At 43.6% G+C, this 27,155-nt stretch overlaps 4 protein-coding genes across 7 annotated transcripts; 3 read left to right on the top strand and 1 right to left on the bottom strand.

Moving 5' to 3' along the window:
• The first annotated feature begins 379 nt into the window (after positions 1–379).
• On the top strand, positions 380–5,094 carry LOC109522368 (acyl-coenzyme A thioesterase 4-like). Its single transcript, XM_019880887.1, has 11 exons — positions 380–626; positions 1,578–1,784; positions 2,021–2,120; positions 2,599–2,789; positions 2,864–3,036; positions 3,560–3,676; positions 3,895–3,980; positions 4,111–4,204; positions 4,283–4,363; positions 4,446–4,581; positions 4,841–5,094. Exons 1-11 carry the CDS (start codon positions 479–481, stop codon positions 4,939–4,941), a joined length of 1,434 nt encoding a protein of 477 aa, XP_019736446.1. The 5' UTR covers positions 380–478; the 3' UTR covers positions 4,942–5,094.
• A 1,350-nt stretch (positions 5,095–6,444) lies between these two features.
• Positions 6,445–10,658, top strand: inpp1 (inositol polyphosphate-1-phosphatase). The gene is made up of 6 exons (XM_019880892.1): positions 6,445–6,651; positions 7,862–8,077; positions 8,171–8,231; positions 8,631–8,831; positions 8,910–9,084; positions 9,487–10,658. The coding sequence occupies exons 2-6, from the start codon at positions 7,874–7,876 to the stop codon at positions 9,974–9,976; spliced, it is 1,131 nt and encodes a 376-aa protein (XP_019736451.1). The 5' UTR covers positions 6,445–6,651; positions 7,862–7,873; the 3' UTR covers positions 9,977–10,658.
• Positions 10,659–10,748: 90 nt separating this feature from the next.
• On the bottom strand, positions 10,749–18,023 carry dnajc14 (DnaJ (Hsp40) homolog, subfamily C, member 14). Its single transcript, XM_019880886.1, has 7 exons — positions 17,923–18,023; positions 15,357–16,753; positions 15,133–15,239; positions 14,244–14,363; positions 14,001–14,161; positions 13,823–13,925; positions 10,749–13,293 (listed from the first exon to the last, which is right to left on the bottom strand). The coding sequence occupies exons 2-7, from the start codon at positions 16,566–16,568 to the stop codon at positions 12,996–12,998; spliced, it is 2,001 nt and encodes a 666-aa protein (XP_019736445.1). The 5' UTR covers positions 16,569–16,753; positions 17,923–18,023; the 3' UTR covers positions 10,749–12,995.
• A 1,424-nt stretch (positions 18,024–19,447) lies between these two features.
• On the top strand, positions 19,448–26,890 carry nab2 (NGFI-A binding protein 2 (EGR1 binding protein 2)). 4 transcript variants are annotated; one of them, XM_019881428.1, is made up of 9 exons: positions 19,448–19,818; positions 19,971–20,034; positions 20,276–20,446; positions 20,902–21,807; positions 21,898–22,031; positions 22,928–22,979; positions 23,087–23,201; positions 23,297–23,485; positions 26,777–26,890. In XM_019881428.1, the coding sequence occupies exons 3-9, from the start codon at positions 20,444–20,446 to the stop codon at positions 26,872–26,874; spliced, it is 1,497 nt and encodes a 498-aa protein (XP_019736987.1). In that variant the 5' UTR covers positions 19,448–19,818; positions 19,971–20,034; positions 20,276–20,443; the 3' UTR covers positions 26,875–26,890. The 4 variants fall into 4 exon arrangements, with proteins under 4 accessions (XP_019736987.1, XP_019736989.1, XP_019736990.1 ...); XM_019881430.1 differs by lacking the exon at positions 20,276–20,446; XM_019881429.1 differs by lacking the exon at positions 19,448–19,818 and having other exon boundaries at positions 19,827–20,034.
• Positions 26,891–27,155: the final 265 nt, after the last annotated feature.

Genomic DNA, 27,155 nt, shown 5'->3' with positions numbered 1-27,155 from the left:
CAATAGAGCACGCATTTCACCTCCATATTGGGAGACTGAAGGAGGAAACCACAGAAATTCGAATGAACTGATAGAGGCTGCTGTAAAGGCCTGGAAAGCATTTCAAATGGAGAAATGGAGGCTTTTGATCTCTTCTGAATTGAACCACGGTATTGAAATAAATTTCCTTATGTGACAATATTCTAATTTATTAAGACGTACCTGCAGCTAGCGATTTCTTGTTGAAAGAAGCTGGAAGGTCTGATTTGCACTTGTAAACATCGCACGCCCCGGCTTCCCGATTCCTTGTGCTCACCTGGACGAGAAAGCGCCACAGCCCGCCTTCCTGCCCTTACGTCAAGAAGGTGGAATAAAGCAAAAAAAAAAAAAAAAAATCCACCCATCACGAATGCAAATCTAAAAGTTACATCAAATTATCCATCATTCTCTCATGTGGACTCAGTGAGCTCGTAGAAACCAGTTTGAGGACATCACTGTAATGCTTCTTGTTTCTTCACGGATGTCCATTCCTTTCATGATGTTTGGAACTCAAATGCGAGCGGGACCATACCGGCATCTCATAGGAAAGCAGCTGACTCCACATGTTGACCTACACAGGAAGACTTGTTGGTTGCATAGTACTGTAGGTAAGAAAAATAGCAAATGTGTACAGTAAAAATGTTTGTGTTGTGTGCCATGCACATAATTAATAACTAAAGACATTTAATATTAATTATTGGTAGCGAGACAGTACAAGTCTCAGGTTTCAGATGAGTTTAAGTTCAGGTTGTTCTTGATGTCTTAATTTGCACTGCTCCTGATCACATGTGGCTGAGTAGACAATTTACTATTATTGCTGTATTTGGACGATGTTATACATCTTTATTGGGATATATAAATCGCCAATGCCATAATTTTTGCTGATAAGTGAAACCAACTCTTACTGCAAAAACGTGGCGACATCCTCTCCGACACCACGTTCATGTAAACAGGTTCTTGGACTTGAATTGATTTGTATTTCCCAATACAAAACAACTTTCTTCAAAAACATGGACCCAATTCTAATGAGTCTGTTGGGTGAGTCCGCTGTTGATGCCAAAAGAGCATCTGACTTTCATAAAGCACAGACCTATGGTGGTTTTTGGTGTGTTTACTTTTTCCCAAGGATATTAGAGACAAACCAAAGAAGAAATTGATAATGACGACAAGAGAAATACAGCAATAGCTTCTTTCCTAAATCACTACTTTCAAAGACATTTGCCAAGTACTTCTGATTTGATTGTCGCTTACAGAATTTTACCCATTAAAAACACTGTTTGGATCTCAGCTCTGACCTGAATAAGGGCTTTTTAAGACTATTGTTTGACACACACTCTGAACCTGACACACTTCTCCACCAGCAAAGATTTTGACACAAGCGTAACATGTACAAGCTGAACAAAAGGGGTCTAAGCACGGACCCTTGAGGTACCCCATCTGTCATGGCCATTTGATCAGATTCCAAACTTCCAATGGTCACAAAAAGATCACTTTTGTCCAAATAAGGCCTGGACCAGTTTGTACAGACTCTCTGAGCATGACACACTTGTCTCCACCAGCAATGCGATGGAGGACCAGTACCAGTCCAGCTCCTGTGCTGACAGTCACTCCAGCCCGTGGCCTCGTGGATGAGCCAATCAGCATAAAAGCAGGTTTTATGCCACCGCAGTATCCGGTTACATTGTGTGCACAAATGCGCAGTGAGAAAGGTGACCTGTGGGAGGCTTTTGGCCACTATAAGACCAGTGCAGATGGCACCGTCAACCGTGAGTCATGTTCTCACACATACTCTTCATTGACAGTATATCGCGTTTGTGTAAAATGTCTTTTTTAACTGAAACATGCTCATACACATGATGGGCATAGCTTTAGATTCTTAAATAAATGCATAGTGAATTGTTCAGTATGAATGATGAAAATTCTTGGATGTAATGACAATTTTACTGTTGCTTATGATGTCCGGTCGAGCTTCTGCTGCCCTTCTTTCTTGTGCCTTCAACAGTTGCAAGGGATCATTCTGTGGGTGGCTCGTATTTGGGATGTGAGCCAATGGGTCTCTTCTGGGCCCTGCAGCCAGCTCCTGGAGAAAGAGATGGTTTAAGGCAGGTGCACAAAAACACATATCACATTTGTCATGGTCTTGTATTGTGTTCTTAGCTTCTTGTGGTGCCACATCCTCACAGTGACTACAGAGTTGTACTGCCACTAGCTGTCGACTGAAAGGAACATCACAATGCCTCAAGGCTCAGACACCTCACTTGTTTTCCGGGTTTGGTCATTTGACATGCGCGCACATGATGTTTATATTTATTACTTATATAATCATTTAACTCAACTCAACTGTATTTATACATTGCTAGAAGTCAAATTCATATTGTGTCCTCAAACCTTTGCAGAGTGCTGTATGATTTGGCCTCAGCATATGTTCATTGTGTTGAGTTTCTTTAAGTAATGAATCAAGAGTATTTTTGATCTATGGTCCACAGGACTATCAAGACCTTGTGACAAACTGGTATTGTGACCAGGAATGGGTAGAAAATGACACAATTATTCTTTTTTTTATTTTTTTTTTTTGCAAAGATTGCGAAAGAAGAATGTCGAGACTCCATTCATAGTGGACATTTCTTTACTGGAAGGTCATGTGACTCCCAGAGAGCGAGAGAACTCTGAGTTGGCTGTTGCAACCACTGAGCGCTGGTACATGGCACCAGGTGTTCAAAGAATAGACATTCGCCAAAATGGAGTTGTGGGAACGTTATTCTTACCGCCGGGTGAGCACAAATGTGATTACAAATTTTACTCTTTTAAGTGTCTTTCCTCTAATCTTGTTGCTCTCTCTTGGCAGGCCCGGGCAGGTTTCCAGCCGTGCTGGACGTATGGGGTATGGGTGGAGGACTAGTGGAGTACCGCTCATCCCTGGCTGCATCCAGGGGCTTTGCCAGCTTCTCCATCGCCTACATGGAACACAAGGATCTGACAGTCCAACTGGATATTGACAGTTCGGATGCATATATGAAGGCAAGATGTACCTAAGTTAAGTGACGGGAAGGGTTTAAAGTGTGAGAAAAAAAGGCTTCCTTAAGAGCAGGGGTGTCAAACCTTCATCGCGGGTCATATCATGACTGAAACCACATTGGTTGGACAGGGACCAAACACTGCATCAGTGGGCGTGGTACCCCATAGTCACAGAAATGTTGCATTGGATGTCGCGCAAAAATATTTTTTAGGGCCAATTAAGTGAAAAAAGGGAATGGCACACTGTTTGGAAATTGCTGATTAAGATGATACGGTATGTATTTCTCTCTCTCTCTCTCTCTCTCTCTCTCTCTCTCTCTCTCTCTCTCTCTCTCTCTCTCTCTCTCTCTCTCTCTCTCTATATATATATATATATATATATATGAAATGATGATCATTTTTTACCACAGCATGCTGCACATGACCACCATTGACATTTCAAAATGACACCACAAGTTAACAGAACTTCACTTATTTTACTACCTTAACCACAGTGTATTTTGTTTGCCTGTTTTTTTTTCTCCAGAAAGCAATTGATATCCTTCGAGATCATCCTCAAATCTGCGGCGATCGAATTGGTGTCATTAGTCTCTGCTATGGAGTCTACCTGACCCTCCGAACGGCCACACTCGCTGATGTAAATGTACGTTGCACAGTAATGTACAGTTGCGTACTTAGTTCACCATTTCCGTGAATTCAAATCTAACATGTTTCTCATGCGCTGTGTGGCATGGTCCGCCAGCATCAGTTTTAGGCCCAATTTAAATAGCATACATTAATCAAGATGCAATCTTAGCAATGAGAAATCAGGCGTTGACTATGTCGTTTGCCTAATATTAAAAACTTGACTCTCTTCTCCAGCCATCCTGTTTGGTTTGTATCAATGGACCAGCAGGAACCAACATGGAGATCGTCCAAACCTTTTGCAAGCCTCAATCATCAGAAAGGTATTTGGGACGTAGTTTACAGTTTAAGTCGTAGAAACCCACTGTTGTTGCTTAGGGTTGTTGATTCATGGAATCTCACGATGACTTTTCCCAAATGATCTGACATTTTCTTTAAAATTACTATTTTCAGTGACCAGAAATGTTGGCCACGCAATACGGCAGGCTATATCTGTTTTAAGGACACGACTTTGCCCCAAAACTATTCCCCTGGGACCCTAGTGAAGGTGACGTGAAGACCATCTTGGTAATTTAGAAACAATATAACAAAAAAATAAATCTTGAAATGTGTCCCATCCTTGCAGATAGAGAACCTGTCCTGTCCATTGCTGTACGTTTTGGGTGAAGACGACCAAAATTTAAGCAGCACTGAGAATTCAAAACTGGTACATATTAGCTTACTTTTTCACAGTAACAGTACGTTGATTTTTGTGCACATGAGTGCAGCTCAGTTTTTGTGCTTTTCAGATTGAAGATGGCCTGAAAACAGCTGGTAAATCCTACCTGTATACCCGTTTGTCGTATCCTGGCGCCGGCCACCTGATTGAACCTCCGTACGCACCACACACAAGAATGTCTTATTGGAGGGTCAAACCAGAAAAACGTGAGATCTCCAAATTATTATTTGGTTTCGCACAATTCTTGTCAAGCTGTGCATTAACAATCAGACGACACACAAGAATGTCTTATTGGAGAGTCAAACCAGAAAAAAGTGAGATCTCCAAATTACTATTTGGTTTCGCACAATTCTTGTCAAGCTGTGAATTAACAATCAGACACCCGATTGCAATGCCACAGGTGTCTTTCTATGTAAATCTAAGATCAAAATAACTGACTGCTGCCCTGTTGTGTTTCCCCTGCAGTCCCAACTCTGTGGGGAGGCAACATCGTTAGCCACGCTGCTGCACAGGAAGAATCTTGGAGGGAGATCCTGAAATTTTTGGACAAAAATCTGAGGGCGTGAACTCGATTTCCATCTGTTATCTAAATGATTCGCAGAATTGGGCTTGCTACAAAAAGTGCACAGATTCACCACAAGGAGGTGATAGATTATGATGACGATCTGTAACGAGTTGGAAGTACTGTAATGGCGATGCACATCTCTACTGAAAATTATAACCACAATAATAAACATGTTAATCAAAATGAATGCTTTTTTTGTAAGACAGAATATTTGCTACATTTCTTACATTGGATCAGTATATTGTACAAGTGGTCAGAATGTTGCAACTGGTTGGTGTATGCATTACTGTACCATAAAATGGGGTGAATAGTTAATGACATGCGGAAGTAACCATGGCAACAAGGGCAATAAACTCTTTGAAGTCTACCTTCAGGTCATCGTTCTGGTCAAGGTATCCTCTTGTATGCCAGAGAATATCAGATTGTTTCTCATCTTTCTGCACTGTATGTCCAATAAGGTCCTTACATTTGCTAATTGTCCAAGGTTATAGAAGCAACTGATTTTTTTTTGCACTTCTTCCACCACACACTTCAGGAAGGCATTTTCATTGTCAGGTCTTCAATCTGCTTTTGGCTAAACTCTAGGATGCTTTGTTAACTCACGGGTGTCTTCTTGTAGTGAGTCAAGCATGTCCAACTTGCTTAGCTTTGTATTGATTGATTCCAGCACAGATGCATCCGCTTCCATGACACCACCCGGCTCACTCATACTCTCCGACCAAGGTTGTTGGGATCTTGGATTTTTCTTGGGCACAGGTTTGTCAGTAGACTTTTTAGATCCCACTTTGTCAATGCCCTTCGGCATCTTCAGTAGGTTAGAGGGCTTGGGCAGTGAAGACCTCTGCGGTTTTGATGACATGGACCACATCACGATGGCCGTGACGACGGAACTGCAGAGGACCCCAGAAGAATTCTTCCAGGAGTACAGGAAGACATGGCAGGGAGTCGAACCAAGTTAAGTTTTTGTACTTGAAGTGAACTTCTTTAGAGCAAGTGATGACTTTTGTCTATGGATATACAATATTGTCGTGACCCACTGTTAATTTCTGTTGGGGCAAAGTGGGTGGTGCCCCTCAAGATGGTTATTATGGTAGATTTTGGGTTCAAGCCTTATAGCCAAAACATCAACCTCTCTGAATATAGCATGAGAAATAATCAAAATTATCTTTGATATAGAAATTAAGTGGAAATTCTCCTTTTGACAATTATTTTCCAAACAATTGCTTGAAAATTCTTGCAGCGAAGTATAGAAATAAAGTGTTGCATATAGATATCTGTTTCCTACCTTTAAATCATTGTTCATAAATATTGTGAGAGACCATTAACATGATCGGCCGCGACATGTGGAGGTACTCGTCACATAAACGAACTTTTCTACGGTACTGTATTCTTAAGTAATTGAGACGCATTTGCAAACGTTTCCAACTGACACGGTCGCTGGAAGACCGGATTTGTACTGTTTCCTGTTTGCTGTGAGTGTCTTACTTACTTCCGGGTTGCCTGGATATGAACTCACCACGCCCCGCCTTCCTGCATCTGACGTCAAGAAACGGGAGCGCAGCTCGAAAAAAAAAATTACCAATAACGAATTCAAACGTCAAATTCACATCAAATTATCCGCGAATCGGTGCCCGCGGGACGGTGAAAACGTTCTTTGACCAAGCAGGAAAAGACGAGACATCAAGAAAGCAGCGTTTCAAAGGCGTTTTTGGTAAGCGATTACATTCCTTTGCTGCCCGTGTGAACCAAAATTATGCTAACGTTACATTTCCTAGCCGCCCTGACAGATGTAATTGTTGGACAACGATCACTCATTATCGGTCATCAAGCTGAGTGAACGTCAGAAGGACGAAGAACTTTTTCAGCTTCTTCTGTTGACGTCTTAAGAAAACATAACGCCAACTCTCTATTTTATTATTTATTTATCTATCGGTATCACCTTGGTGTCGCGCACTGTCTCCGTTATTTCGGCTTGAAACTTTGGGGTGATATTTAAGATTTGATGTGAACGGGTTGCTTTCCAAAAATATAACCATCTTATTGATTGCATAGTGATTTGAAATGTCATAAAAAAACATGTCGCAAGTTCGACAGTACCACCGACAAACAGGTGGCATGTTTGGTAAACAGTCAGTCTTTTCTATTCCGAAAAACAGTTCCACAATACTCGATAAATGAAAGCAATTGTTGTTATTATATTGCACGTTTGTAATTCTACGAATTTCGTAGTGTGGATTTTTCAAGGAATAAACTTGACCTTGAGATTGGTCGATGCTGACCTTGGTAGAGATGTTTGGGCACTGTCCCTCAGAACGGTGATTCATGATTAAAGATTATCAGGGCAACGGGGGCAGCTATACAGTTCCATTTGAGTAGTCTTAAAATAATTGTTTATTGACTACAATCAATGTACAATGAACCCTCAGGTTTCGTGATGAACCAATTCTAACACATCGGACTAAAACTGAATCATACGAGAACTGAAGCAAAATTCCTTGAGGAAATTATGTAAATCCAATCATCCATTCCATACACCCCAAATTTTGAACAAAAAATGACATTTATAGAGAATAACTATATTTAAACATTTATGAAACAATGTGAAATACTAAACACATAAAAATGACGAAAACTGATAAATGAATCTTCACTAAAAACTCTTGATGACCTTTGAAAGACTGCGAGAAAAATCACCTGGCTCTGGATGGAGATTTTCCTCAGATGTGCCTCGGCTTAATGAAGGTTAGGAAACATTGCCTTCGAGATTGGTGGCAAATTTAGCGATGCAATGACCCACTTCCTTCCATCGCAACACCTCGCTTCCCCACATGCTCTGTATTCATTTGCTGCTATAATTAGCCCAGCATATGCAAGCCCCACGTCACACTTTCCAGCTCTGTTTTGACTAAAAATCTCCTCAGTGAGGTCCAGACATGGCCGAGCTGCTGAGGCTGCTGCTGCAGGTGTCGGAGAAAGCCGCCAATGTGGCTCGCGTCTGCAGGCAGGAGGCGGCCCTCTTCCAGCTCCTGGTCCAAGAAAAGACCGGAGATGACAAGAATAAGAAGTTTGTGCAGGACTTCAAGACGCTTGCGGATGTTGTGATTCAGGAGGTGATCCGGCACGATGTTGGCGCTCAGGTATGGAGGTGTCCTCCACTCGGGAATGATGCAAGGGTGACCGTTTTGTTCTTTTGTTCCTCTCATTGATGTGCTCGGTGTCTTTGTGTTCAGTTCCCTGAGATGGTCGGCTTCATCCACGGAGAAGAATCCAACAAGTTTGAAAATGGACTTGGTAATTTTCTAGAGTAGTGATTCTCAAAGTCTGGTGCGAGAACCAATGGTGGTACGCGAAGAAATCACCAAATAAAATCTACGGACTCTGCATGTGGTTGAATATATTTTCAAACAACAATTTGTACTTTTTTTATGACATTTTCAATCATCCAATTTTCTTTATTCGTAAAAAGAGTATTTAGGTAACTTTTAAGACGTGTTGAAGTACACCAGGAGTATTTACATAATTTAAGAGGATATAGCTAAATTTAAGAGAGTAAAATTAATTTTAGGGAAGGTTTCAGTAGACTTAAGAGTATTCTTTTTGGGAGTTTTCCTGCACATGAAAGAATAATTCCAAAATGTGAGACTTGTGGATGTGTCCAATGACTGAAGCCTCACATGGTCTGCCTCGCAGGTGAGAGTGTGACTGTAACCGTGCGCGGCACCGAGGAGGAAACGGCAGCGCTTCTGGCCGCGGTGCTGGACGGCGACCTGACGGCGGCGGCGCTCCTGGCACGGGCCATCCACCAAGACCCGGCCACGGTCGACGCCAGTGCGGACGGACTAACGGTACCGCTCAGCCCTTCCGAGCTCGGCATCTGGATAGACCCCATCGGTGAGCGTCTCGTCTTCAACGCTGCGGCCAAGTGGAACGTCAACGGGGCTTGAGGTGTTTGTCATCCGGGTGATTCAGATGCCACCAGCCAGTACATAGAAGGCCGCGAGGAGGTGCTGGAGGAGGGTCACCTGTCGCCTTCAGGTCTGCATTGTGCCCTTGTCCTCATCGGGGTTTACCTCCGCAGCACAGGCGAGCCCGTCATGGGTGTCATCAACCAGCCGTTCAACCACAAAGAACCAGCAGGTGGAAGGTGAGCTGCACGACTGTTGTACTTATCGCATAAAACCACAATGTACGCAAGTATGAAAAGAAGTACTGGGTGTTCATTTCTTAGCTGGACAGTTGTGAGGCAGAAATGTTTGTGGTCAAGGTCGAGGATTTTTTTTTCTTTGCTTATGTCCTGAAATACAAAAATTCAATGCGAATAACTGACTAATAATTACTGAGTACATAAAACAAATCTGATTGACATCTCATCAATTGCTTTTTGAATAATAGTTTTGAATTTTGAAGATGCTTTGTGGACATCCTGCTTGTTGATTCTTGTCAAAAGCTTTAATCAAAGACAGCATTACTCATTTAGGGACATTTGTCATCTTATGCCAGATGTAATGTCACTGAATAATATTCCGACCCAATCGTTTGTTTCCAGCTGGCAGGGGAAGCTCTTCTGGGGCGTTTCCTACGGCGACCTCAACGTGTGCTCAGTGTCACAACCCAAAACTGGACCCGAAGGACGTCGGGCACTGTCAGTGGTGCTCAGCTCCAGCGAGAAGCAGGTGGTGAAAGACACTCTGGCCTCCCTGTGCGGACCAGAAAAACTGATGTACGCCTCAGGAGCCGGCTACAAAATCTTGTGCGTCATTCAGGGCCTGGCCGACGCCTACGTCCTCTCAGAAGGAAGCACCTTTAAGTGGGACTCCTGTGCACCTCACGCGCTGCTCCGAGCCCTCGGAGGGGGTGTGGTAGACCTGACGAAGAGTTTAAAGTGCAGTTCTGAGGCGAAGGTAGAACTTACCTATCACCAGCCTTGCGCTGAGGGTAAAGGTGCTGACCGCTGGGCCAACTACGGAGGCCTGGTGGCTTATGGAGACTGTTCCCAGCTAAGCAGCATCATCGGGGCACTGAGAGGAAAGCTGTAGTGTATTTGGTGTCTATATCACACTCAGATCTATTATACAGAAAGGTCTGGTGATGTTATTTTAATATACACGACGTGACTGTATTTTTAACCAAATACGTATACGAGTATTCACTTGGGTGAATATTGAATGAATGTTTTTTTTGTTCGTAAGACTGAACAGTTATTTTCCTTTTAATTACGTCTTCCACTGGATCATGTTAAAAAAAAAAAAAGAAAAATTTGTCTCTTGATAGTGTGAGGAGCGGAAAGATGATGTGGCCTCAAGAAGAGCAGGAGTCCGACCTGTAACTCCGGAAAGACTATTTTCATTGTTGATCTGACCTGTCAGATTCTATAAATATGTCAAGTGAATGGAGCGGTGTGCAGTCATGCGCACCTCTCCAACATCTCCTTGTAAGGAGACCCTCCAATCACCTCAGCCAACCTCCTTCCTTTAAATTGTCATCCAAACAATGAGCCATTTGTAGTACAGCATAATGTTTGACCGACGATATGTATGTATAATGGCACTTTATGTTGCTGATATATGCATTGTGAACAGCCTATGCATGCGTGCATACAAACCAGGGCAAAAATGTTGCATTGAGGAAATTATCTTTACTTTGAAAACCAGAGAAAGCAGGGGAAACTTACCCAAGAGTGATATCTTCAAATGGTCTGCCAGCCAGGGAACAAAAGCCCCTGATGATTGTCAGATAAAATTTGTACAATATTTCTGCATATTCTGTTTAAAAACATTAAAAGAAAAGAAAACATCCACTCTGCCGTTGTTTTTTTTTTTTAACTTCCAAGCACCACACATTATGTCCATCAATGTTCATTTTCGTGCTTCGGTGAATGTGTGAGAAGTCAACAATTGCAAATGTTCTCTCTCAATGTTTTTATGGCAACTAGATCAACCAAAGCCTAAACAAGGACGGCAGACCACAAATTGCACATCATTGGAAAAAAAAATAAAATCAAACCAAAGCCAAAACTTAAAATCGTGCTACTTTCTGAGCAAAATATAAATCTGTTCTTTGACTTTGTTCTCGTGCAACTGCTGAGGAGCAATCTCATTTCAAGCATTACAAGCCTTTGTGGTTCTGGCATGGCTCAACTGATCGGACACCACAAATGCATAAAAGATGAGCGGATTTGACACAGGGAGAGGAACGTGGCAGCATCTTGCGTCAACACCCAAAAATTCTTATTCGGAAAAAATCAGAACAGTCAACCACTCCAACCCCTAGAGGCGTCACAATGCAGTGAACTTCATGCTTCGGTGCAGCGGCACACGAACAGCTTGGGCTCATCCAACGGACACTGTCTTTAGTCACAGGCCCTAACACAGCAAAGTATAAAATTGACTCTATACTAAAAAAAAAAAAAAGAGCCAAATTCTGCTAGCTCTGGCAATCTTTACACAGTAGATGTAAACAGTTTAGTCTTCCTGAAGTTTTTTGATGTGATTATGAATGCAAGCAGTAGCGTGAACCCTTCATGTTAAATGCAGACAAAATGAAATTTCTCTCATGTGCTTTTTGTTCCCTTTTGTGAAGTTTGGAAATTTTCATGAAGTGACAGTTTAACTTCTGCTTCAACTTCTTTAGCAGACACACTGAGATTTAGATTGCGATGCCGAGTTGTTTTTTTTTTAAGTGGTGAAGAGAAAAAAAAAAATCTGATTTGATGAAATATATCTGATGAGCAACAGAGGGCAGCACAGGCCATTCTTTGCGCCTGTCACTTTCAATGTTGAATTTTTGGAACCAAATATGGACTCTATAACGTGACTCTTTGCCACTGACATATACTGTAAATGAATGGACTAACAATAGGCCCCTTGAAGCCAGAGCGCAGCCATCTTAAGTTGCCACTGGTATTGACGTCTTTTTGTCATTTCTGAGCTGAAAACAGTTTTACGCTAGGATCTCTGTATGGCGTAATCAGAGCCTCTCAAAGAACAAATTCCACTGTTTGCATCGACTATTCGAGTATATCATGTCAGTATCGTGATTTGTGACTGACAGAGGTTAGGTTTACATTTCACAGCAGATTCAGATGGTCATTGCTTTCATTTCATTGTTGACGGTTCAAACAGGATGCAGATGAATCTTTCAGGAGCGCTGAGATATATCTCTCATGTGAAAAAATTCTAAATCGCACTCTTACCGATGAAATGTGCTTGTAGCGCTTCTTCCAGACTTATTGGTGTAACCGTATGCCATATACGGTGGTATTTTCGCCAGAGACAGAAAATAAGGGGAAAACATCAATGTATTTAAGTTAGGCGAAATTTGAGAGTGGCAACCGAAGATGGTCCCTGGTGGCTTCGCTTCGCCCAACGGCGACAAAGCAGCACTGTTAGTCCATTCATATATAACTCCTTGCTCTATGCCTGCAGTAATACCGCATTTAGTGTAAGGTGGCATGAGAACTTTCAGTTAGCAATTGCATCATGACAGCATGGCAAACGGGTTAAAGCTCAAATACATCTTTGTTAAGTATGACGGAAACCGGTTGAATTTCTTTTTTGTTTTTATGGTTTGTTTTAAATCTAACTGCTGGCAGAGATGCTCCCTGCACTATAGTGATGTAACACTGATGCAGTGATGCTAACAAGATCATTATGGTCACCTTGGTTAGTTGATTACAGTGAACCATGCCTGGTGAAACAATGGCTTGCGAAGATTTCGTTTCTGAAGGAAATGAGCGACTGGAAGTGGCAAAGAGCAGGTGAATAAATGATGCTTTGCGGAGAGTTGGTAGGAAAGATTGAAGAAGAATGCGAGGCTACAGTCAGTGTGAAGATGAAGCCAAACAAAGGTGAACGGAAAGCTAACACACCACCACTGGCACCTCTTTAACCTTCCATCGTGTTAAATGGAGTCCACAGCTCATCTTCGGGTTTTGTGGGAACCCAGCCTTCCCAAGCAACAGCAATCTCCTCGAGCTGGGATGTCAGCAAGACCCAAAGCGGCCTGTGCTGAATGTGTCCCTGGGTTGTTTTCGTAGCTGTCCCATCTCAGCAGACTTCACCTCTGGAAGGGTTTGCGGACTTTCTTCTTTCGCCGAGGCGGAGGTTTGCCGCCATCGGCCCACGGCTCGCTGGGTTCGGGCCGCTGGGCCCCCGGCATGAAAAAGCCCGTCTGGCCAGAGGGGGAAGAGAATGGGGGAGCTCCGGCACCGGTCGGGGGGTGGTGAGATGGACCTGAGGGGAAGAAGCCCCCGTTGGCTGGCATGTCACTGGGGGTTGCTCCCTTGAAGATGCGATTGAAGAAGTCCTGCAAATCTGCCGGGTTGGCTGAACCGGGACCGTGCTCTGAGTGCGGCCTTCAAGGAAGAAGGGGTGGGGGGGGGGGGGCGGATACAGGCATCAGACATCAAATGTTTCAACAATAGGAGGCCTGCTGCTGACCAAAAGATGGAACACAGTGGAAGAAATTACAGAAGAGATAGAAAAGAGAGACAAAATCATAGAAGACATTGAAGACAATAGATTAGGTCTGCCCCTCCATGAGCCGGAGTTTCATAAAATGATAGGCAATAATGTGGACTGCACTGCATCAGCACTGAACCTATTCAGACACTATATAAATACATAAACCTTACATATGTATATACACTATAAAGCCTATTGATCCAAAAAAAAAAAGCAGCCTTTTTCCCCTTTCTTTGTTTATATTGTTGAAAATTGCACTCTACTGCATTGCAATGCCAATTTCAATTTGATTCATTGTGCAACCGTCACTGAGCTTCTGAGAAAATTGCGAAACGTGGACTGAACAATAGAAGAGATAACAGAAGTGATGACATAAGCGAAAGGAGATGATGGACGTTCTGTAAATGGGACTCGCGTCACCTGTTTCTGGCGGCATTGCTGTTGTTCTTGGATCCGAAGGAGATGTGATAGGGCACGCGGTGTGTGTCTGGAGAAATGACTATCCTCTGGCAACCCGCCCACTCTGAAACATGACACGATACCATCACAAACAGAACCTCTTTAGTGTCTCTATTGCTTATGACTGAAGACACATCACCTGTAATATCATAGACTTTGCCGTCCATACAGGCAAAGTATGTGATACGTAGGCCCAACATGCTGGACTCGGCCCACAGGTCGCCCTCTTCGGCGCTATGCCGACGACTGCATTCAGCACAGAAGCGGGCCTCGGCGGGTTCACGATCCATCTCAAAGCGCCTGCGGTAACAAGGACATATCGGTGCTTGTCATGCTCTCCTGCACACGCGCACACGCTATCATGCCGTGCGTGAATACATACTTGTGCTTGCCTTCACATTTGGTACACATCATGGTGTTCATGGCTTCCTTCAGGTCGTCCTGTAGCTTGGTGAGGAACTCGTTCATGGACTTGGAGAGCTCAGTCGCTGCCATGCGCTTCCTGTGAACGGGACAGAGCAGGTCGCTGGGTGAACGGGGACTTGAAGTGATGCGTGCAGTACCCAGCTGACAGCGCAAAACAATTTCAGTTATGCACCTTGGGGCAGTGTATGCTATCAATTCGGTTAATCAGCTGTTGCTGTTCAGGATATGCTCAGGTACGATATCGTTTTTGCCACTAGGTGGTGTTAAGGCACCCATGTCACTTATTTGCCTGTACACAATCAGTTGAAACCCAAGTCAAAATCATGGATAAGAATTTGAAAAAGAAAAATAGAAATCGAAGAATTTGACAAACCTCACCAAAAGACAAAACCTTTTCAATCCTTTTTGCTGAGGTAAAACCAAATTATTCGTTATTCTTGTGGTGATAAGCTTAACTTGAAGCTCAAAGGTGAGTTTATTTCATGCATTCTTTGCCTGCTCAGCATCGGGTCGGCTGTCAACGTTTACGCAACATCAATAAATTTCAATCAATTATCATTTTTTATAAGGTTATTTTATTTTTTAGATTCTTCAAAACAAATCATCTACGATCCCTGGCTACTCTGTACAGGAAAAGTTTGGCCCCAACATCAAAAAGGTTCAGAACCCCTGGCTTAGACGTCAACTCAAAAGCTGAACATTGCAGAGGTTGCACAATTCCGAAAGTCCCACCTCTAAAACCACGCTATCACCGTCAACTAGGGCAGTCACTATCGAATACTATTTTTAGAATCGATTATTCAATTGATTAATTTACAGTATTTTGTCGTGTTACTAATACTCACAACTCATATTCTCTTCGAGTTTCTGGGTTACTGACAATATCCCAGGCAGCCCGTAGCACTTTGAACGCCTCACCAGCTCGTGGGTGTTTATTCTTGTCTGGATGGACCTAAAAGAGACCAAATGAGAAAAAAGGTTTTGTGTGTAAAGAGACAAATTTATTAGTCATCCACTCATCTGAGCCAATCAATAGGAGCGTTTGAATTGTGTTTTTCAGCTTGCATACCTGGACAGCCAGCTGTCTGTAGGCCTTCTTCAGCTCAGCCTCAGTCGCATGGACTTCCACGCCGAGCACCGTGAAGGGATCAAGCTCGTCTTCTGGGACGTCCGCCAGGGCCAGCAGTCTTTTCAGCTCCTGGCCCGGCGGGCCTCTCCCAGCTCGTCCCGGTGACTCGAAACCGGATGCGTGCACTTGGCTATCCCTCCTGAAGCACTTTCTGGCTCTCTCCACAAAAAGCACAATTCTCTTCCAAAAACCGGAATCCTGGAAAACTGTCCAGTATCGTTTTCCCCTCTCTCCACCAAGCCGGACGAAGACACTTTTCACTCGCTGGAACCCGAGCACGACCAAAGCATAAAGAAGTCTGAGAGTTGATAAGGCAGCTTGTTTAGTCCACTTGAGTGACCGAACAACTTTATCCGCCCCATCCGCGCCTGCACATTTCGTCCATTTTAAAATCCGACAGGCATCTGCCTTCATTCCCGGTATGTCTGTGATCTTTCCAATGAGCTGCTGCCCCAAGTGGTAAAGTTTCAACCCTCCGGTCTCCACACCAACGCCACAATTATGAGTTAAAGTGACGATAATCTCAATCAGCATGTGGACACAGGTGATGCACCAGACGCTGACAGACTCTGACAGCATTTCTTTCAAAGCAAAGACGATTTGTTTGCCCGAGCGCCTGCGGCCACGGTTCAATTGATGGTGGTGATGGTTGCGTCTGCGGGCCTGCTTGTGCCTGCCGCCACTCGACACAAAACTGCCTTTTTGAAAGGAGGGCGGCGTAGAAGCACTCTGAGTGCCTTGCTCTGAAACTGATCCTCCACTCCTCAGTTTGCACTTCCTTCCCGAGCCGAAGCTTCTCCAAGCCGACTCGCCATTCATATGCTGCTCCTTCGCAGATTCATCCTCCTCTTGATTTATGACCTGGGAGCTCACGTGACCATCAGCACTTTCATGTTCCATTCCGTCGGAAAGCTCCTCGGTTTCATCTCTGCCCTCCGTGGAGCCGCAGCACTCCACGTCACCAATTCCAGAGTCATGCGGTGTGGCTGGGTTTGTGCTGTCCTCAGCATTCGATGTGTACGCACGGTCATCTTCCACCACTCTCCTCTCCCACTGACTCGACTTATTTACTGAAGTGAAATCACCATCAGTGAGCTCCTCACCAGAATCTGTAAGGGCATCCATCTCTCTCGCAGCTGCAACTCTCTCCATCTTCCAATCTCTTATTTCAAGGCAGTGAAAATAGATTCTTGTGGAAGATGAGCTCCTAACGCCATAATCGGTTGCAATATTCTCCCCAGGCCCTCACTCCAATGTGAGACTGGGGACTTTTTAGATATCATATCAGCAGCTGATTTGGGCTTTTAAATATTTGAAATCATGCAGCAAGGATATATCTGGAAAGAAACACCACAAACACAACACATAAATTGACAAAAAAAATGTGTCAGGGACATAATTCTTCGTAGTAAAAGGGCTTAAATTGTTGGAAAGGATATGTATTATCAATCAATGAATTAAATTTCATTTGTAGTTTACATGAGTTAGAACAATCTCCTCTCATTTTTCCAAAACGACACACACACACACACACACGCACGCACGCACGCACGCACGCACGCACACAAAGGCTACGATTTAAATCTCAAACATCTTTCACGAAAAGGTAGAATGTTAATAAGTAGCTATTGTGGTGTTGCAGGCATTGCACACAGGCCTGAACTTCAGACATGCTTCTTAATCATAAACTATTGCAGATCATTGACCGCAACGTTGTGAAAAAATGAACAATGTCAACCATTCAAGTCCTCCAAATATCATCGAAAATGTTAAATATTTTGTTTGCACTACATTTGCAATATACTTTGTATATCATGACACTGCACTTCAATGTACATTCCCACTATTCACAGTCGATTTATGTAAATAAAAAAATGAAGTCACGTGAACAAATTAGACTACTTTTTAAAAATAAATCCTATGAATTTTAACTTTTCACATCAACAAAATGAAGAAATGTCACTGGATCTTTAACTGCTTCTTGCTAGATAAACGTAACCAACAGTTTGACTTAAAGCCGATAGATATAAAGTGGATATAAATCGTGTTGCAATTGTGTTGGATAGTTTAACCGTTAGAACCAAAAACAAAGCCATTTCATGTTCATGTCAGCCAGCTGCTTTAGAGGCGGCTAATGCCAGCAGACGCCCTGATTGTTAGCCTTGGGAAACACCCTACCAAACGCGGCAGTCGAACAGGCGGGTTAAATGAGTTAACTTTAGTTCCACTGCCTGTCGGCTTGTTCGTTAAATGCTGAGAAAATGCGGCGACAAAATACAAACACAACTACAAATTGTGCTTTAACAAGAAAACATGTCACCGTTGAGCTAACTATTCGCTAGCGACGAATGGTAACAGTTAGCTGACAAACCACAGTTTCCCCTTCCTGTGAGAATAGACCAAGCAGTTTAAACATCATTGGAATACTGACAAGACGGACATCTAATTTTCATGTGTATTCAAAATACCCTAGACACCATTTATCGCTGTCGGATAAGTGTATAACCTTGTTTGGGAACAGGCTGCCAGGTGCCCGTGGTGTTGTTTTTAATGGTCCTCCTCCTCTTCTTCTTCGTCTCCTCTTCATTTTTTAACTTCTTGCTTCCTGTTCGGCTTCTTTTTTTGCCGGACCTTTCCCGAGTCCATCAACATGTTTGAGCGCTACTGCCATCTATTGACCAGGAAAACCAGGAGGATTAATTGACTGCAAGATTTTCCAGGGCCAATTTCAGTCACTAAAACAAGATACTTTTATTTGTATTTCGAGGGGGTTTATACATTATTAATGCTTAAACTTGTTTTTACATAACCAACTGAAAGGTTCATTTATTGAGCTCTCCTTACCTCACTGGCCGTCTTGTTTCAGTCACATTTTAATGTTGTTTTGGATAAAATTGTGCATTTACTGTAACCTAGCGTATTTTCTTTGTTCTAGGAAGCAGTTTTGAGTGAGCCTTATCCAAATGTTTAAGGGCCTATAGGCATAGATTTTGGGCATGGAGGTCCTTCCTGACTCCGACCCTCCAAGCTTATCTGTGCTCGTGGCTGGCACCGAGTTGGCTTCGTGGCCCCAAATTTCCCCCATATTGTATAGTTATGATTTCTCTCAAAAGGCCATTATCACGGAAATTATCATATGATCAATCTGATCTCCCCGTGTTTTGTCTTCTATTTCAGGTCCTCTCGCTTCTGCACACATTGATACTAAATAAATAAATACAACTTGCATTTTCAGTTCACTGAACACTCTAAATTGTCTGAAGTGCTAATGTGAGTCTAAATGCTTTCTCTGTCCATATGTGCCATGAGATTGGCAGGTTATCAGTGCACGTCTTCACCTCACCTCTGGCCCAAACTCATCTGGGAAAAAACCCAGCTCACGTGTCTTATTAGTGGGCAAGCGATCCAATGCTTTGTTAAGTCTGCTTCTCAATGTACAGTAAGAGCCGACAGCAAAGGATTAAAACAGGACAAGGCCCAAAGATATACGGTACTGTATTATCAATCATAACAAAGCCCTTTTACATATTCAAACTACAGCGAGGCACAGTTGGACTGGTTAGCACGTCCGTCTCCCAATACAGAGGTCATGGGTTTGATTCCTTCCTGTGGAGTTTGCATATTATCCCCGTGCCTGCGTGGGTTTTCTCCGGGTACTCCAGTTTCCTCCCACATTCCAAAAACATGCATGGTAGCTTACTTTAGCACGCTATATTGTCCCTGTGATTGTGAGTGTGAATGGTTGTTTGGCTATGTGTGCCCTGTGATTGGCAGGCAACCAGTTCAGGGCATGAGGATGAATGGTTGTTTGCCTCCGTGTGCCCTGTGATTGGCTCGCAACCAGTTCAGGGTGTACCCCGCCTACTGCCTGAAGACATCTGGGAATGGCTCCATCACGTCCGCGACCCTCGTGAGGATACGTGGTTAGATAGACAAAAGCTTACTTTTCATAATTTTTTTTTGTTTACTCTTGCTGAGTACTATACAATAGTGAGACCTAACAAATAACCATTCAAACTAGGCATTCACCTAAAAAAGTGTCATTGACGTGTGATTTTTGCTCTGTCTGGAGGCACTGGAATGCCCCTGAAAAGCTTCATGTTCCTGAACACATATTGAAGACGCAGAGGGTTCATTCCAAGCCCCCCACCACCGGTCCACCACCACCCACATCTTCAATTTGAAAGCCGCCTCTCTACCGGGAGAGGAAGGCTCTTTTTCGGTCAGATGGCGCGTTGCAGTCCGCCCCCGTCATTCTCCAGCCCACACAGACAGAGAGAGAGAAAGAGAGGCAGCCAGCGACCAATACGGTGCGCCGGAGGAGGATTTCTGCCAGTGATTTCAGACGAGCCACAGTAGGCTGAGGGGATTTACTACGCCAATCTGACGCTATTGCTTCAAGGTAAGAGACTGCATTTGAAACATGGGAGTACAGGCAGTACATTTTTATCAGCATGTTCAGTTGCAACATATTCAATGGCACATGAATACATTGGCTAGTTGTTTTGATAAACCTAAAGATGATTAAAGATGGGCTTTTTTTCTTTTGCAAAGAGACATCTGTTGTTGGAGAGACTAAGTTCTCAACAGCCTCACTCTCCTTTCTGACCTGAAGAAGGTAAGTGCAGTGACGAGTGAGTAACGCTTTCTTGAGTAGATGACTGAATATCAGTAATGGGAAGTAAAAAAAAAAAAAAAAAAGTACAAAGTTACTGTCCTTAAGTGGTATAATGTATCTGCACTTTACTATTTTTCTGATGACTTTGTGCGTTTACTCACTACATTTCAAAAGCTGATATCTCTTTTTTTTTCCCTCCTGCTTTGGAACTTTTTTTCAACATAACGTTCACGATTTTTAGAGGTAGTAAACTGCAGTTAAGATCTTGCTTGACTGAGGTCCTGGAGCCTTGTGAAGTGAAAAAAAGTGACGCGACATGGAGGAACGTTAACCAGGGAGCATTCACAATAACACCAACTGAGTCAGAGAAGCAAGATATTCCCCATCATGGCCTTATTTACTGTTATGAATGGTGAGGACCGTGTTGTTTCTTGTGCCATCCTAACCACTGACTTCTGGCATTCTGAAATCCTCCGTTTAGTCTGAATGATGTTTTTTTTTTTTTTTTTTTGTCGTTCACATGGAAAAGTCTCTCGTGTCCGTTTAGTCTGAATGATGTTTTTTTTTTTTTTTTAGTAGTTCACACGGAAAAGTCTCTCGTACTTTTGTGCTTTTCACAGTCTGTACTTTTTTTTACGTAAGTGCAGGAGTGGAATCCGTACTCCTATTTTCACAAGGCTTTTGGTTCCACACAAGTAAACAATACTTTTAGTTAAGTACAGAGTGTGAGTACTTCTGCCAACTCTGTTGAATGGTTGTAGTCGAATGAGTCAGCTTTAAAAGTAACCATTAACACGTTTCAATGAAGATGTCCAACTGATGTCGGTAGGTCCAGGTGTCTCACTTGCGCTCATCTTTTGCCTCCAGCGTGCCATGTCTCTGCCACGTACACTTGGGGAGCTGCAGCTCTATCGGGTGCTGCAAAGGGCCAACCTGTTGGCCTACTATGAAACATTCATCCAGCAGGGCGGCGACGACGTACAGCAGCTCTGCGAGGCAGCCGAGGACGAGTTCCTGGAGATAATGGCTCTGGTCGGCATGGCCACCAAGCCGTTGCATGTGCGTCGGCTGCAGAAGGCCCTCCGAGACTGGGCGGCGAATCCGGCCCTTTTCAGCCAGCCGGTCTCCAGCTTGCCCTCCCTCGGGGGGATCCCGCTGTTTAAAGTGGACAGCACGGGTCCGAGCGGATCCGCCGGTGGACCGAGGAAGTCTCTGAGCAACGGGCAGCCGGGCTCGCCGTGTGAGCGGGAGGATCGGGCGTGTCTTACGCCCATGCACAGCGGGAGCCCCCGGAGCCCCTGCTCTCAGGCCTCCCCCCAGCCACCAGATTCACATTACCGGGAAAAACTGTCTCCTATGGACCCACATTGGCTCACCCCAGAGCCAGATGGGAACAGCACATCAGCCCCTGCACCAGCAATCGAAGAGGATCCGCCCAGCCCGCCCGTAGGTCCCCCCGGTCCCTCCACATCTCCAAGCTCATCTTCTGCCCCCGCCCCTCTGTCAGCCTGGCCCTCAGGACAACTGGACGGGGAGACGAGCCGCGCGGTGGCGGAAAGCGTAGAGAGACTTCTCAGGACTCTGCCTCGCTCCGATCCGACAGAGGTGAAGAGTCTGCTGAGGATAAATAAGAAGATCGCTAAGACCGTGGGCCACATCTTCAACATGGGCTCCCAGGATGTGAAGAAGGAAGAGGAGATCCGCAAATACAGCCTCATCTACGGACGCTTCGACTCCAAACGGAGAGAAGGCAAACTACTCACACAGCATGAGGTAAAACAATCCAAGAGCGCAGATGTTTCAAATCCTCATGTGACCTGACTCCTGTCCTGGTCACAGCTTCCATCTGTCTTCTCTCCTCAGTTAATTATCAACGAGGCTGCAGCCCAATTCTGTATGCGCGACAACGCCCTTTTACTCAGGAGGGTGGAACTCTTCTCTTTGGCTCGGCAGGTGGCGAGAAAATGTGCCTACACCTCCACTCTCATGCATGCAAGGTAGGAAAAGTGTGTTTGACTCTCAGCCATTATACGCAATGCTTCTGATGCGACAGAAAAGGGGGGAATGAATAAACCGGTATTCCGCAACCTTTATTGAGCCAAAGCACGTATTTCACCAGACTTATAGCACACTACCAAAAAAAAAAAAGTCACAAAAATAACTGAAGTAATGACGCTCTCGTTTCAGTTTACACATGGACTGAGTGTGAAATCTGCGGATGTTTAGTTGAAGACGAGGCTTGCCAGTCACTATGGTTCACTGGTATCGATAGACGAACAAACATACAGTAGAATATTTGTCGCAAAGGAATTGTGCATTTCAGTGGAATTGACAGTCCAATCCCAATACGGTACAGCAAACATCCAAACCTCATGTGAACCTTAACTCGACTGGGGACAGACCTAATTGGCGGAAGGAAAACAGAGTACCCGGAGAAAACCCACGCAGGCACAGGGATAAATTTATTCCAGTGTACTGCCCTTCCATTATAACTCAAACAGCATATAAAGTAATGGAGCTGCAACTGTATCCATATTTTCAGCAGAATCTATGTATGACGCTGTTGTACAAAGTTTCATGGCAATCGAGTGTTTTTTTTTTAATTTTTTAAAATAAACTAACAAACCAAAAAGGTCGCAGTCCAAACAGTCGCTCTCATTTTTTGATTCGGTGGAGTTCCTCATGGGAAACATGGATGTTGGTTCATCCGCCACATCGAGTGGTGTCACAAAGAATGTTTGTGCCAAAAACACAGGTCACAGGTTCGATGGGATTTTCCAGTGTTTTGTTTTGGAAAATATCTGAAATGTTAAAATCGGAATTGGATGGAACCCTAAACGTGAGCACAGCCGCATTCCAAAGGTCAAAATTTGGATTTTCATTACCCTCGCAGGTCAAACGTGGAGGAGAACAGTGTGCTGCCCCAGAAAAGAGCAAGGCTCGAAGTGAGTTGACAAAGCCCTCTTATGGGAGTGCTTCTGATTATAACATCTCTGCAAATTGACTAAAACAAAAAGTGATTCTGAACAACTAAATGTGTTTTCAATTCCAGGTGACTGCACCCGAGAGCACGTCGTCACTCCTCGGAGCAGACAGCTCGGAGGCCTTGAACCACAGGGCCGACGATGACAGCTTGTCTGCAGAAAGTCCGGACAGCGTGTCGCACGGTAAACACTTCAAGATTTTATTGCGACTACTCCATATGTTCCTCCTGCCCCTGAAACTCTATGATCAGGATTTGTCTCGCTGTCTGTCCTGTCAGACTTGATGCGCTCACAATGCAACGAGTCGCCATCGCCGTGCCACGCCACCGACAGCTCCAACCCGTCCACCTGGAGTCGGCATCTCATGCAACAAACGCTCATGGATGAAGGGCTGCGATTGGCTCGCATGGTGTCACACGATCGAGCCGCCAAGGTCAAATTACAGTCAGACGGAACTCACTCCACAGGTGACTTTCCAGATCTTAACTTATCATTATGTGCTTGATTTTTGCCAACAGAATAAATGATTATTTTACAACGATTGCCCGTCTCTTTGCAAGTGAAAAAAAAAATCCAGCGACACTGAGACAGAGATTGCCAAAACTGTACGCTGTGCATATTTGGTGTCCATTCTTTGCTTAATGTTGAGCATAACATTAACAAAACACCACAAATCAAATCAAGCCTCTTTTAGACAGAGATCCCATGAAAATAGAAGGCGCAGCATTCATCCGCTTTTGCCTTTTCCATGCAGCACGGTGAACTAGTAATCAACACGTCAACTGGGCTAAAACTGGGCTAAGCTCCAATTCACCTGCGATCCATGTGAGGAAAAGTGGCTAGGGGAACATTTCCTCATTGGACAATTGTTATTTTGTTTGTTGAGTTCTGCCCTTATTCCAAATGTTCCCAGCAAATGTGCATTTTACCCAAGCAGCAGCCCAACTGCAAAAGCGTTGTCTTTTAATATTAATGTTTTTTTTTTTTAACAGTTTGGACCATGAAATTATCCTAGAAATTCAGCTTTGCTTTATTACGTTGTGGACTTGAGCTAATTGAGCAAGTTGAAATGAACGTAGCTGTTAGCAATTTATTGGTGGAATCTTATCCAGCATGTTAATATGCAGGGCAGCACGGTGGGTGGACTAGTGGTTTGCGACCTTCCTCCATGGCACTTGCATGTCCATGTTTTTTTTTTTTCCTTTTCATTTTTCTCCCATATTCCAAAACCATGGATGTTAGGTCCATTGGAAATTGTCCATAGGCGTGAATGTGGATATCCATGTGTGGCCTGCGATCAGCTGCCAACCAGACCAGGGTGGTCTATAGATAATGGATGAATGGATGCTTACATGGGTTTTTTCTTCATTAGTTTTTTCTTCCAGAGACTGGACTATTTTTTTCGAACAAACCTATGCTAACAGCTACTTGGGTGAGTTAAAAAAAAGTTATTCTTAACCTTTACCCACTAAAGTGTTAAAAGTGACTAAACTAAAACTGCAAGGAGGAATTTTAGTCGAACAGACTAAAGAGACTGGTGATGTTTTGTCAAGTAAATATGAGAGGCCTTAAGGCTCTTCCTGGTATCACACTGCCTTATGAGGAAGAAGTGATGTGTCCAAGTTAGTTGTGATAGGCAGAGCGAGGAAAAGGATTCCGGCCAAGACATGGGTGGGCGTGTATGGAGGGAGACAAGAAGGAGGGAGGTGATATAGGAAGTACTCCGTGGGCGACAACATAAGACCCCCACCAGCAGCAACAGCGGCAGCGCCGCCACCTCAGCGGCAACTGACGTCAGAGAGCGTTGGCTGCGTGGGCAGAGGGGCGGGCAGGATAGGCTGTGGGGGCGATGGAGTGGGAGGTAATTGAGGGGCGTTGCATTGACTCACCAAGCGACAGTGCACCAAAATAAAATCTGTGGGCTGTGAAATGGCACAGTCTTTTTTATTCCTCTTTTCTCCCACAACCAAAAGGACTGCGGAAATAACAATAAAAAAAAAAAGTGACATACGTTTCATCTCTGACGTCAATCTGCCTGACTTCTTGTCTTTCAGTTGCTTAACTGTAGTTCACTTCCTCCGAACATGTTTGTGGTCCAATCTTGTAAGGATAATGGATTTATCGGTATGTTTCTGTATGAAATGCTTCTTTTATCACCAGCATAATTGTCAGACTATGCACAAGTGTATACCCAACTTACTGTTGAAATACGTAGTTTGTTGACATTGCTCATTTGTTGACTTTTGGGCTGCATTTCTCTGCTATTCAACTGCCAAGATGTTCATCATGCAATTCATGAACCGTGATGACTTCACTCCATGTGGGGGTGTTTCTTGTTGAATTCCCCAAACTATTATTCAAAGACTTTAAAACACATCACTTCGTGGCGGTGACTAATATTTAGCCTTTAACGCTGTCCAGTCATATTAAATAGAATACTGTATCAGATCAGAACCTAAGGGATGTATTAGCGAGATCTTACTTTTCTGTAATTCTTTAAACTTCCATTTATGGAGTAGACGAGTGTTTGCCTGCAGCGTGTTGGTCTTCAGTGATTCTCGGAGAGTAGGAAGAAATTAAAGCAGCAGGACAGAATACCTGTTTTTTGTGAGTTCCTTTAGGGCCACTGCAAATAAAATGAGAGCATAAATATGAATTGCATGGCAAGCAGACTAAAAGTCAAACACAACCGTCAATCCCCAATTTGTTTGTCTTAAAAATTAAAAATAAATCTAAATAAAATTACAAAAAAAATGTTTCATGGTTGAACCGACACCACCATTAAAAAAAACTTTTGTCATATGTATTAAACCTTTTAGTATGATCCGACAGGATTACATGAGTAAAATGTCCTGTGGGGAAAAAAGTCAGCCCTTTCTCTGGCCCCATCTTCTGCCTCTAATTTGATTAGCAAGAAACCACTATGCCCGAAGAAAAACAACCAAGCAGGCACAGAAGGCGTGACTGACGAGGTGTCAATCATTTTTCAGGCACTTTAGGGCACATTCGTAGCAGGCGCACCCTCATGGCCTCATGTTACTACATCACCAAATGTTATCAGCTCACAAAAACAAAGTTAAAAGGTCAGCAGAAGGCAGTGATGAGCAATTCAAATCAGCGGCATATGATGGGGGCTGAGAGGGCTGATTTTAGGGTAAGTTTTCCTAACCCCAACCCTCACTTTATAAAGTCATTTTCCTCATGTACTACTGTCAGGTCATACTGACCATTTTAATTTCAAACTGTGTTTTATTTAATTCCCCTTTAATTGTCATACGAGTTACAAACAAGCTAACAACTGCTCATGTAACAACATTAAGGTATTGGATATTGGATAGACAATTGCTAAATAATAAATGAAATTAATGTACGCTTTTCTCAACATAACTGTCAAGAAAAAGAAAAGACCTTTTTTATTTTAGGTCGTGGTTTTAAGTTTGTGACCACTGACTATTCAGTCTGTCTTCAACGTAAAAGAAATAAAAACCAACAACGTCCTGGCCTGGAACTCAAGGAACACAACTGATGTGATCAAACTTTAACAAGCCAGCAAATGCCATTCAATGACTGTTGGAACAGTTGAATGTTTTTAAATGCACCGACACACAACAGGCATCAATGAAAGTTGTGCTGGCTGGCCCACTTTTATTTTATTGTACACACACTAAAGTACCGGTATTTTAATTGAGAGTCATCATGGCGGGGAGTCAAATTCCAGTGAAAGATGTGTTTATTTTCTCCATTCCCTTTCTCCACAGAGCACATCCACAAAGTTCAGCAGCGGAGCCCGATCAGTGTGTCCCGGAGTATCAGCCCAAATGTCACCAAAGACAGCGTCAATCACAGAGCGAAGTAAAAAAAAAAAAAAAAATCCAATCCACCCCGCAAAGGACTCAGGCTCAGGACCCCACTAACATGAAGAGAATCCAATGGCGATAACATCATCATCATTATCATCATCATCATCATTCTCAACTTCATATGATGACATTATCAGCCTGCAGTAAACTCTATGGACCTGTTATTGGACAATTTGTTATTAAAAGCCTTTCTGCATATTGAATTAATCTGTTTATTCTGAGCAATGTTGGATGTTAGCGGTGCCTTGCCTGGAGACACCCCAACACACAAGGGGGC

Source organism: Hippocampus comes, unplaced genomic scaffold (genome assembly GCF_001891065.2).
Source record: "Hippocampus comes isolate QL1 unplaced genomic scaffold, H_comes_QL1_v1.1 scaffold68, whole genome shotgun sequence".
Taxonomy (NCBI): domain Eukaryota; kingdom Metazoa; phylum Chordata; class Actinopteri; order Syngnathiformes; family Syngnathidae; genus Hippocampus; species Hippocampus comes.
The sequence above is the reverse complement of the archived record's forward strand: the minus strand, read 5'-3'. Positions and strand labels throughout refer to the sequence as shown.

What these genes read in the sequence shown, in the direction of transcription:
- LOC109522368 (XM_019880887.1), top strand. Translation starts at nt 479, where the DNA reads ATGCTTCTTGTTTCTTCACGGATGTCCATTCCTTTCATGATGTTTGGA. An exon ending in TTGGTTGCATAGTACTGTAG is followed by an intron (nt 627 to 1,577) that starts GTAAGAAAAATA and finishes TGTCTCCACCAG; the next exon opens with CAATGCGATGGAGGACCAGT. An exon ending in GTTCGGATGCATATATGAAG is followed by an intron (nt 3,037 to 3,559) that starts GCAAGATGTACC and finishes TTTTTTCTCCAG; the next exon opens with AAAGCAATTGATATCCTTCG.
- inpp1 (XM_019880892.1), top strand. Translation starts at nt 7,874, where the DNA reads ATGGCCGAGCTGCTGAGGCTGCTGCTGCAGGTGTCGGAGAAAGCCGCC. An exon ending in CAAGTTTGAAAATGGACTTG is followed by an intron (nt 8,232 to 8,630) that starts GTAATTTTCTAG and finishes TCTGCCTCGCAG; the next exon opens with GTGAGAGTGTGACTGTAACC. An exon ending in AAAGAACCAGCAGGTGGAAG is followed by an intron (nt 9,085 to 9,486) that starts GTGAGCTGCACG and finishes GTTTGTTTCCAG; the next exon opens with CTGGCAGGGGAAGCTCTTCT.
- dnajc14 (XM_019880886.1), bottom strand. Translation starts at nt 16,568, where the DNA reads ATGGAGAGAGTTGCAGCTGCGAGAGAGATGGATGCCCTTACAGATTCT. An exon ending in CAAAGTCTATGATATTACAG is followed by an intron (nt 13,926 to 14,000) that starts GTGATGTGTCTT and finishes GTCATGTTTCAG; the next exon opens with AGTGGGCGGGTTGCCAGAGG. An exon ending in AGCAATGCCGCCAGAAACAG is followed by an intron (nt 13,294 to 13,822) that starts GTGACGCGAGTC and finishes TCTTCCTTGAAG; the next exon opens with GCCGCACTCAGAGCACGGTC.
- nab2 (XM_019881428.1), top strand. An exon ending in TCCACTCTCATGCATGCAAG is followed by an intron (nt 22,032 to 22,927) that starts GTAGGAAAAGTG and finishes TTACCCTCGCAG; the next exon opens with GTCAAACGTGGAGGAGAACA. An exon ending in AGACGGAACTCACTCCACAG is followed by an intron (nt 23,486 to 26,776) that starts GTGACTTTCCAG and finishes CTTTCTCCACAG; the next exon opens with AGCACATCCACAAAGTTCAG.